Source organism: Babylonia areolata, chromosome 26 (assembly GCF_041734735.1).
Source record: "Babylonia areolata isolate BAREFJ2019XMU chromosome 26, ASM4173473v1, whole genome shotgun sequence".
Lineage (NCBI taxonomy): Eukaryota > Metazoa > Mollusca > Gastropoda > Neogastropoda > Buccinidae > Babylonia > Babylonia areolata.
The window spans coordinates 33,498,074-33,510,621 of NC_134901.1; the positions used below are offsets into that span (position 1 = coordinate 33,498,074).

General features: G+C 42.5%; 1 protein-coding gene across 2 annotated transcripts in view; it reads right to left on the minus strand.

Moving 5' to 3' along the window:
• Positions 1-12,548, minus strand: part of LOC143300225 (putative aminopeptidase NPEPL1) — a 35,869-nt gene that overhangs the window by 9,971 nt on the left and 13,350 nt on the right. For both annotated transcript variants that reach the window (XM_076613802.1, XM_076613803.1), the window contains exons 5-7: positions 11,702-11,783; positions 8,563-8,705; positions 5,213-5,391 (exon numbers count right to left, since the gene is read on the minus strand). In XM_076613802.1, coding sequence (XP_076469917.1) covers positions 5,213-5,391; positions 8,563-8,705; positions 11,702-11,783 — 404 coding nt within the window. The remainder of the gene's footprint in view (positions 1-5,212; positions 5,392-8,562; positions 8,706-11,701; positions 11,784-12,548) is intronic.

Sequence of the window (12,548 nt, forward strand, 5' to 3'; positions counted from 1 at the left end):
ATCATGTATTGACACACACTTCATGTATTAGCATACATGTATTGACACACACACACATCAAGACTGTATTGACACACACATCATGTAGTAATGACACACATGTCAAACATTGACACACATCATGTACTGACACACACATGTACTGACACACACACACATCAAGACTGTATTGACACACACATCATGTAATGACACACATGTCAAACATTGACACACATCATGTACTGACACACACATCATGTACTGACACACATACACTGACACACATGATCATGTAATGACACACACATTATACATTGACACACACGATCATGCAATGACATACACATCATGCATTGACACACATGATGTACTGACACACATGATCATGTAATGACACACACATCATGTAATGACATACACATTATGTATTGACACACATGATGTATCGACACACATGATCATGTAATGACACACACATCATGTAACGACACACACATGATGTATTGACACACATGATCATGTAATGACTAACACATTATGTATTGACACACACGTCATGTGTTGACAAATCACCATGCACTGACACACACATCACCATGTAATGCACGCAAACAAAGACCGAGATAAGCTGGGTGGTTATTCAAATCAAAATAAAATCAAACACTGAAACAGGGCAAAGTCTGATGGTGGAACTTTTTTTTATATTCAAATTTCTAGACAGCCAGAAATGATAGAATTCTGGAAAGGAGGGAGGAATATGATAGACAAGGAACCTTTCACAAGGCACTTTGCAACAGGAAGAACAGTATGTCTCCTTGTCTATTTCTGTTCACTTATCTATTCTGTATTTCAGTAAAGTTCCTGAAGACTACAAGTCAGCCCATTTACAATCACAAAAATATTGTGAAAGAAATCAATTTTCAACATTGTCCATGTCATTTGCAATCAGCATGTGAAGTTCTACACAGGACAATACAAATGGATGGAAGTAAAACTGATCATGAAAAAGGTTGGGGAGAAACCCCCCCCAGAAATTTCCAGTCTGAACCCGTTAAAATTGAACATGGAGTCCCACAGGGATCTGTTTTAGGCCCAGTGCTCTTCACACTGTACACTGCTCCTCTCGCTGAAATTATCAACCGCCATAATGTCAGTCATCATTCCTATGCTGATGACACTCAACTCCAGAAGAGTGATACACCTGAAAAACTGTCGTCGCTCTTGCAAGAAACATCTAACTGCTTCCTGGATATTCAAAATTGGATGACTCTAAATAAGTTACAATTGAACATGGACAAAACTGAAGCAATGATCATAGGAACTAAGCAAAAACTCTCTTCCATTACAACTGACACAATCAAACTTGGCAGTACATCCATCCCTCTTTCCAGTTCAGTCAGGAACCTCGGCGTTGTCCATGCAAAAATTTATCAATCAGACATGTCAATCCTGCTACTGTCAACTGTGACACATCAGTTCCATCCGGAAATATTTGTCCATTGACGCAACATCTAGACTTGTTTCTCTCATTCTCTCTCGCCTTGACTACTGTAACTCTCTATTGTCTGGTTTAGTAGTAATGAAAATAATGATAAAATAATAATAATAATAAATAAATAATTAAATAAATAAGACAACAATGATGATAAATAAGCAAATAAATATAAAACATGAAGACACACATTCACACATACACCCACACATGTATAACAGATATGCCCCAAAAACGCAGTTTCACAGATATGAAAGCACAGTCAAATACATATAAACGTACATGAGCTCCAACACACACACCACAAATTACCCTGCACTTCCTCTACCCCCTCCTCCACACACTCATTTCTAGTCTATGTATCGCAGCTTCCACGGCACACACACACACACACACACACACATTATTTTCATTACTACTACCTTTTTTTTTCTTTCTTTTTTTTTTAATATCATAATTATTATTTATTTATTTATTTATGTAAGCTATATATATATATATATATATATATATATATATATATATATATATATATTTTTTTTTTTTTTTTCTCAAGGCCTGACTAAGCGCATTGGGTTACGCTGCTGGTCAGGCATCTGCTTGGCAGATGTGGTGTAGCGTATATGGATTTGTCCGAACGCAGTGATGCCTCCTTGAGCTACTGAAACTGAAACTGTCTGGTTTGCCTGCTTCATCCATTCAGTCCCTTCAGCACATAAAAAACTCTGCTGCCCAACTCGTCCTCAGAAAGAAAAGATCTGAGCATATCACTCCTCTTCTGCGACATCTCCACTGGCTCCCTGTCTCACACCGAATAAAGTACAAGATCAGCACTATATGCTACAAATGTATTCACAAATCAGCCCCTTCCTATCTCTGTGGCTGCCTTCACCCCTACATTCCATCTCGCTCACTACGATCAGCTTCGGATCCACTCCATTTACGCATACCCAGATTAAAACTCTCGACTGTTGGCCACTGTTCTTTCTCTGTCTCTGGACCTTGCAATTGGAATGAACTTCCTCTTTCGCTTCGTCAAGTCTCCACACTCAGCTCTTTTAAGTCTGGCCTTAAAACCCACCTCTTCCCAAAATAGCCTCCCTTCCCTGCCTCTTCCTGGTCTTCAGTTTCTCCAGTTTTAGAGTTATGCGAGCGTGAGAATGACTGGTGCGAAAGCTCTTACATTTGTCTCTGCACAAGATTCAGCGCTATATAAATACCATTATTATTATTATTAAAGGGGAAATGCAAACTTTAAAACTGAGAAGGAGGCCAAGAACTGTGAAAATACTGATGATAATTTCGTTTGGAAATAGGTCTGCAGAAGAATAAAGGCAAATAATTTCAGTTTCAGTTTCAGTAGCTCAAGGAGGCGTCACTGCGCTCGGACAAATCCATATACGCTACACCACATCTGCCAAGCAGATGCCTGACCAGCAGCATAACCCAACGTGCTTAGTCAGGCCTTGAGAAAAAAAAAGGTGAATAAATAATAGATAAGCTTACATAAATAAATAAATAATAATTATGATATATAAAAAAAAAGGTAGTAGTAATGATAATAATAATAAAATACTACTACTACTAATAAATAAATAAATAAGACAACAATGATGATAAATAAGCAAATAAATATAAAACATGAAGACACACATTCACACATACACCCACACATGCATAACAGATATGCACCAAACATGCAGTTTCACAGATATGAAAGCACAGTCAAATACATATAAACGTACATGAGCTCCAGCACACACACACACACACACACCACACACATTACCCTGCACCTCCTCTACCCCCCTCCTCCACACACTCATTTCTAGTCTATGTATCGCAGCTTACATGGCACACACACACACACGCAAACACACACACACACACACAGATGAACACTTACTTGTACAAGTAAACACATACGCCCATATCTCCCACCCCCAACCCCACACACATATATACAAAGATATATATATATACGTTCCAATATCCTGTTGCTCCCACAGTGTAGGCATGCATGCACTCACATACCTCCTCCTCTACCCCACCTCCTCCCCGCACCCCCACCTCCCCCTCACACACACACGCACAGAACTCTCCTGACACTTGTGTACACTTACACTCTCACGCATGCACAAACGCACTCAAAAACACAGACCCACACATACACACAAACACACACACGCACAGAGGCTACAACTGACTGGCCGCAAGAGGGATGGGAAAAGATCTCCGATGCCAAGAATGCGGCATCTAGTGTGTTGCTCAGTCTATTGTATTTGGAAAAGCCCACAGAGACTCTGTTCTGTTTTGAAGAAATTTGCGCAGTGTTGGTGTGGAAATGATGCCGATATTTGTTTGATTTGCAAAGCATCGTGCTCTACCTTTCATGTTAGACTTACGGCCGCTCCCTCTCTCTGCTTTTATTTCTTTGAGGCGATCGATGGTGTGATGGCCTTGTACCTGTTCTTTTTGATATTCTTTGACTTTTCTGAGGATTTCCGATTTTGCTAGATGGAGGCCGCTCGCTGGTGTTGCGTTACCAGCAAGTCTGTCAGCTCGCTCATTTCCCTTGACTCCTGCATGTCCCGGGCAGTATAACCATGTGAGTTTTTTAATCTGAAAGTTGCGCATTGCCTTATGCCACTCTGGGCTTCCCATTCCATTTTCAATTTTCTGTATGAGGTTCATTGAGTTGGTTAGAATCATGGCATGTTGGTTTCCGGGCGTATGGATGGACGATAGCCACTGGAGGGCACGTGTCACAGATTCAACTTCCATCGTTAGGCTGGAGGTTGTGACTTTGTAGGCAGCATTCTCTTCCCTAACTGTTTTTCCATTTTGTTTTGCAGTGAATTCCCAACTGGATTGGTCTTTGGTGACTGAGCCATCTGTGTATATGATGATGTCCTCTTCTTTACTGTTTTCTTCTATGAGTAGCTTCACTTCCGCATCAGTTTTGCCCTCTGGCCATTCCCGACAATGTCTTCCTAGAGTCGGTGAAATGGCTGTGTTGAATAGATGGTTGAGGTTTTCGGGGTTTTTCTCCCATTCGTTTGTTTCTTTCAGGTCTTGTAGTCGGCATACAACCAATTTTAAATCATATAACAGAGAGAGAAGGAAAGAGAGAGAGAGAATGGGAGCATTGTGTGTGTGTGTGTGTGTGTATGTAAAATGCCTCTCAATCTGCATTTATCTTTCTGAACTCATTCCAAGACAGGACAGGCAAACGCAAAGTCCTCACAACTATTCAGAGGAACATAGGACTGAACACATGTCAGAATACATCTTTTCTCTCTTTTATAAAGATTCCAAGTATAACCATGACATATTTCTCCACATATCAACACATCCATGCCAGAATATATCTTGAACACTATTCTGCCCAAGCCTTTTTCGTTGAGTTGCCTGCCTCTGTTCAAGCAATTTTTACGTATGTGCTGATGCAAGAGGCTATGGTCAGCAGAAAAATGTGCATAAAATCTTTAAATATGGGTGGATTTTAATCAAATTTGGCATTGTTATTAAAAAAAATAATTATAGTTTAGTACTGAAGCCTTTAAAGGCAGGAAATCTATAATTAGTCATTGCAAATTATTGCTAAAATAAAATAAAAGAAAACAGAAAAAACATGCATAAAACATGCTTTTTGTGAATATTAGTGCAATGAACTCACTTGCCAGAGTACACCTCAAACAACTACGCCCCAAGTGAACATCAGGACAATGAACTCACCTGCCAGAATACATCCTGACGATATCGTCTGGTCGCTGAGCATCTGGCCCCACAGCATTCTCTGCCAGACAGAAGATGGCGTGCAGGTTCTCCTTGAAGCCCAGCTTGACAGCGCTGTAGAACGCTCCCAGAATGCCCGCTGCTCCCCCACAGTCCCTCTTCATGCCGCTCATACCTGTCTGATGTCACACACACACACCAGCCAGTCTCTTATCTGTCTGATGGCACACACACACACACCTGCCAGTCTCATACCTGTCTGATGGCACACACACACACACCTGCCAGTCTCTTATCTGTCTGATGGCACACACACACACCTCCCAGTCTCATACCTGTCTGATGGCACACACACCACCTGCCAGTCTATACTGTCTGATGGCACACACACCCACCCTGCCAGTCTCTTACCTGTCTGATGGCACACACACACACAACCTGCAGTCTCATACCTGCCTGATGGCACACACACACACACAACACCTGCCAGTATCTTACCTGTCTGATAACACACACACACCTGCCAGTCTCTTACCTGTCTGATGGCAACACACACCTGCCAGTCTCTTACCTGTCTGATGGCCACACACACACACACCTGCCAGTCTCTTACCTGTTGATGGCACACACACACCTGCCAGTCTCTACCTGTCTGATGGCACACACACACACCTGCCAGTCTCTTACCTGTCTGATGGCACACACACACCTGCCAGTCTCTTACCTGTCTGATGGCACACACACACACCTGCCATCTCTTACCTGTTGATGGCACACACACACACCTGCCAGTCTCTTACCTGTCTGATGGCACACACCACCACACCTGCCAGTTCATACCTGTCTGATAGCACACACACACACACCCGCCAGTCTCTTACCTGTCTGATGGCACACACACACACACACCTGCCAGTCTCATACCTGTCTGATGGCACACACACACACACACACACACCTGCCAGTCTCATACCTGTCTGATAACACACACACACACACACCAGCCAGTCTCATACCTGTCTGATGGCACACACACACACACACACACCTGCCAGTCTCATACCTGTCTGATAACACACACACACACACACACACACACACACCAGCCAGTCTCATACCTGTCTGATAGCACACACACACACACCTGCCAGTCTCATACCTGTCTGATGGCACACACACACACCTGCCAGTCTCTTACCTGTCTGATGGCATGCACACACACACACCAGCCAGTCTCATACCTGTCTGATGGCACACACACACACCAGCCAGTCTCATACCTGTCTGATGGCACACACACACACACCAGCCAGTCTCTTACCTGTCTGATGGCACACACACACCAGCCAGTCTCATACCTGTCTGATGGCATGCACCCACACCTGCCAGTCTCATACCTGTCTGATGGCACACACACACACCAGCCAGTCTCATACCTGTCTGATGGCATGCACACACACACACCAGCCAGTCTCATACCTGTCTGATGGCACACACACACACACACACCTGCCAGTCTCATACCTGTCTGATAACACACACACACACACACCAGCCAGTCTCATACCTGTCTGATGGCACACACACACACACACACACACCTGCCAGTCTCATACCTGTCTGATAACACACACACACACACACACCAGCCAGTCTCATACCTGTCTGATAGCACACACACACACACACCTGCCAGTCTCATACCTGTCTGATAGCACACACACACACACACCTGCCAGTCTCATACCTGTCTGATGGCACACACACACACACCTGCCAGTCTCATACCTGTCTGATGGCATGCACACACACCTGCCAGTTAGTCTCTTACCTGTCTGATAAAGCACACACACCTGCGAGTCTCTTACCTGTCTGATGGCATACACACACACCAGCCAGTCTCATACCTGTCTGATGGCATGCACACACACACACCTGCCAGTCTCATACCTGTCTGATAGCACACACACACACCTGCCAGTCTCATACCTGTCTGATAGCACACACACACACACCAGCCAGTCTCATACCTGTCTGATGGCACACACACACACACACACACCTGCCAGTCTCATACCTGTCTGATAGCACACACACACACACCAGCCAGTCTCATACCGGTCTGATAGCACACACACACACACACCTACCAGTCTCATACCTGTCTGATAGCACACACACACACACACCTGCCAGTCTCATACCTGTCTGATAGCACACACACACACACCAGCCAGTCTCATACCTGTCTGATGGTACACACACACACCAGCCAGTCTCTTACCTGTCTGATGGCACACACACACACCTGCCAGTCTCATACCTGTCTGACGGCATGCATACACACCTGCCAGTTAGTCTCTTACCTGTCTGATAAACCACACACACCAGCCAGTCTCATACCTGTCTGATGGCACACACACACACCTGCCAGTCTCATACCTGTCTGATGACATGCACACACACCTGCCAGTTAGTCTCTTACCTGTCTGATAAAGCACACACACCTGCCAGTCTCTTACCTGTCTGATAAAGCACTCGCACCTGCCAGTCTCTTCATACCTGTGATAGCACAGACACACTTGCCAGTCTCTTCATTCTTCATACCTGTGATAGCACAGACAAACTTGCCAGTCTCTTAATACCTGTCTGATAACACACACATCTGCTAGTCTACTCATACCTGTTTGATAGCACACACACACACCTCACCTGCTAGTCTCCTCATACCTGTCTGACAGAGCACACGCACACCTACTGATCTCCTCAAGATGTCTAATAGTACACACACAGAACAGAGGCAGCTAATGCCTGCCTTTCCGTAACTCCGATAAGGCCTTCAGGCCCAATAGCAAACACAACTGTGAACCCCTAACTAGACTTGAGAGCAGCTTTTCTGTTATTCCAGACTGGTTATATTTCTGAAGATATCCTTCTAATCAAGATTGGTCATTCTTCTGCAGACATCTTTCTATCTTTTTTTTGTGCAAGATATGTTCAGGAACAACCTACTTACAAAAACATGTGTGCACATGTGCAAACATACACACACACACACACACACACACCAGACATGCCTTCCCAATTTTATTTTCATGAAACAAAAATATCACACAAAAATCAGTACAGCACAATTTTTATAAATATTCCAAGAAAGATCGGGTGATTAAAATTTTTTGACACTTTTCTGGGACACTGCATTGCAAACAGTATTCACATACTGTCAAGTTTACAAATTCTTCACTCAGAAAAAAATACTGACAGTCAGTTATGATAAACAGGTCAGATAACACACACATACACACACACACACTCACATACACACACACACACACACACACAGAACATACCTTGGATTTAAGACAGAGGCCACCAGTGTCATAGACGATGCCCTTGCCGACCCAGGCGATGTTCTGAACAGCCCCTGCAGGTTTGTGGCTCAAAACCACCATAGCTGGGGGACGCAGCGCCGCCTTGCCCACACCGTATATTCCTGCAGCCCATGAAACCATTCATTAGTGTTGTCGGTTGTTGCTACTTGACCATTGCCTATTGTTGCCGCTTGCCTATTGTCTGTTTGTCTATCGTCTGTTGTTATTTGCCTACTGTCTGTAATTGTTTGCCTAATGTTTGTTGTTGCTGTTTGCCTATTGTCTATTTCTGCTGTTTGCCAACTGTCTGTTTCTGCTGTTTGCCAACTGTTTCTGCTGTCTGTTGCTGCTGTTTGCCAACTGTCTGTTTCTGCTGTTTGCCTGACGTCTGTTGCTGCTGTTTGCCTACTGTCTGTTTCTGCTGTTTGCCTAATGTCTGTTTCTGCTGTTTGCCTAATGTCTGTTTCTGCTGTTTGCCTAACATCTGTTGCTGCTGTTTGCCTAATGTCTGTAGTTATTGTCTGCCTATTGTCTGAGTTATTGTTTGCCTATTGTCTGTTGCTGCTGTTTGCCTATTGTCGGTTTCTGCTGTTTGCCTGCCGCTGTTTGCCTACTGTTTGTAGTTGCTGTTTGCCTACTGTCTGTTTCTGCTATTTGCCTAGTGTCTGTTGCTGCTGTTTGTCTATTGTCTGTAGTTGTTGTTTGCCTATTGTCTGTAGTTGCTGTTTGCCTACTGTTTCTGCTGTCTGCCTACTGTCTGTTTCTGCTGTCTGCCTACTGTCTGTAGTTGCTGTTTGCCTACTGTTTCTGCTGTCTGCCTACTGTCTGTTTCTGCTGTCTGCCTACTGTCTGTAGTTGCTGTTTGCCTACTGTTTCTGCTGTCTGCCTACTGTCTGTTTCTGCTGTCTGCCTACTGTCTGTAGTTGCTGTTTGCCTACTGTTTCTGCTGTCTGCCTACTGTCTGTTTCTGCTGTCTGCCTACTGTCTGTAGTTGCTGTTTGCCTACTGTTTCTGCTGTCTGCCTACTGTCTGTTTCTGCTGTCTGCCTACTGTCTGTTTCTGCTGTCTGCCTACTGTCTGTAGTTGCTGTTTGCCTACTGTTTCTGCTGTCTGCCTACTGTCTGTTTCTGCTGTCTGCCTACTGTCTGTAGTTGCTGTTTGCCTACTGTTTCTGCTGTCTGCCTACTGTCTGTTTCTGCTGTCTACCCAGCGTCTTTTGCTGCTGTCTGCCTATTGTCTGTAGTTGCTGTCTGCCTAGCATCTGTTTCTGCTGTCTGCCTAGCGTCTGTTTCTGCTGTCTGTCTACTGTCTGTTTCTGCTGTCTGCCTTCTGCCCGTTTCTGCTGTCTGCCTAGCGTCTGTTTCTGCTGTCTGCCTAATGTCTGTTTCTGCTGTCTGCCTTCTGCCTGTTTCTGCTGTCTGCCTAATGTCTGTTTCTGCTGTCTGCCTAGCGTCTATTTCTGCCTAGCATCTGTTTCTGCTGTCTGCCTAGCATCTGTTTCTGCTGTTTGCCTATTGTCTGTAGTTGCTGTTTGCCTACTGTCTGTTTCTGCTGTCTGCCTAGCGTCTGTTTCTGCTGTCTGCCTACTGTCGGTTTCTGCTGTTTGCCTAGTGTCTATTTCTGCCTAGCGTCTGTTTCTGCTGTCTGCCTAGCGTCTGTTTCTGCTGTCTGCCTAATGTCTGTTTCTGCTGTCTGCCTAGCGTCTATTTCTGCCTAGCGTCTGTTTCTGCTGTCTGCCTAGCATCTGTTTCTGCTGTTTGCCTATTGTCTGTAGTTGCTGTTTGCCTACTGTCTGTTTCTGCTGTCTGCCTAGCGTCTGTTTCTGCTGTCTGCCTACTGTCGGCTTCTGCTGTTTGCCTATTGCCTGTTCTCTGGTTCTTCTGTCATTAAAACATAATTAACAAGAGAGGCAAGGCCTTCAAGACTCACTTGTGATACACTTTAAAAAAAAATCCAAGCTTTTTATGTATTGAGTATAATGCATTTACTGTTATATTTATATTTTTTATATTCTCTAAACTTGGCACTTTGATCTGATATTTGACCCAACAAAAGATCTGTCATTATTATCATTTTTTGTTCAAACAGGAACTTCTTTTGCTAAGCATGGAAGTTTTGCTTATTGCAAACGTTTTGGTGCAGACAGTAAAACAAGGGAAATTCCTCTGCTGGGGGCCTTAGTTTGCTTTAAACTGATCTTTCTCATCTTAAACATTACATTTTGAAATTATACTAAATACATAAAAAGCTTGGATTTAAAAAAAAAAAAGTGCATCACAAGTGAGTCTTGAAGGCCTTGCCTCTCTTGTTTCAAAATGTAATGTTGAAGATGAGAAAGATCAATTTAAAGCAAATTAAATCCCCTAGCATTAATTAGAGTAATTTCTCTTTTTTACTATCTGCACCAAAACGTTTGCAAAATAAATAAAACTTCCATGCTTAGCAAAAGAAGTTCCTGTTTGAACAAAAAATGATAATTATGACTGCTCTTGTTGTTGGGTCGAATATCAGATCGAAGTGCCAAGTTTAGAGAATACAAAAAATATAAATATAACAGTAAATGCAGTTTGCATATAATTAGGCTTCATTTTTTATTTTTTTGTGCCCATCCCAGAGGTGCAATATTGTTTTAAACAAGATGACTAAAAAGAAATGAATTTTTCCTATTTTTATGCCTAATTTGGTGTCGACTGACAAAGTATTTGCAGAGAAAATGTCAATGTTAAAGTTTACCACGAACACACAGACAACCGAACACCGGGTTAAAACATAGACTCACTTTGTTTACACAATTGAGTCAAAAAAGTAGTGGACAAATAAATGTATACACCAATACATAATTAAACAACTGAAAACAAAAACAAAACAAGCAAACAAGCAACAACTGTAAGGCAACAGCAACAACAAGAAGACAACCAAATATATATCTGAGGATCATTGCAAAATATAATGAGCAGCAGTTCATAAAAAACAATAAATAAACAAGTACAAAAAAAAACCCCACCCCAAAACATAAGATTACAAAAAAAGCAACAAATAAAGTAATACTTGTTTCACCTGATACTGAACGTTGTATTGACTCTCTATTTGTGCCAATGTCACAGTGACCAGCACTCACCTCCAAATCCTCTCTGCTTCAGCTCCTCTCCCTGAATGACTTCTGCTGTAATGCCCAGCTGGTCTCCCACAGTTTTGATTTCCTGTATCAGGGCATCAATCATTCACATCAACTTCACATCAATCATGGCATTCAGATCAATCGTATTCACAAAATATCCACATCAGTCATACTTCATGGCACTGACATAAATCGTAACATTTACACAATATTTACATCAATCATACTTTATAGCACTGAGATCAATCGTAACATTTATATGATACTCACATCAATCATACTTCACAGCACTGAGATCAGCTGCAACAATCTCATCAAATTGATACTCACATCAATCATACTTCACACCACTGAGATCAATTGCAACAATCTCAAATTCAATCCCACTCTAAAATTCACATCAGTTACAATACTCAAAAACTCACAGACGGGGAGAGGAAAATATGAATGAAACATAGATGGAGGAGAGAAAAAATGAAAAAATCTAACCAGGTATCAACACCTAATAGCAATATGCTCTGACATCATAACTAACAAGTAAACATGTGTAAACAGACAACTCAGTACTGACAATGAGAGCAATATCTATACAAAGGTGTCAATGCCCTAATCTTCTAGAAGAAATTACAAAGAAGAAACACTATTTGCACACATTATTAAGGAGCCTGTTATTTTGATTAAACAATTTACTGTAGACCATACAATGATATACAAAACTGTCAATAGATAGAAATCATACTATTAAAAATTCCAGCCAGATACTCCCAAAACTGATTCTATGTGTGTGCATACAAGTGAGACAGAACCACAGAAAGACAGGCAGAGCAAGAGGTATAAGAGATACAGT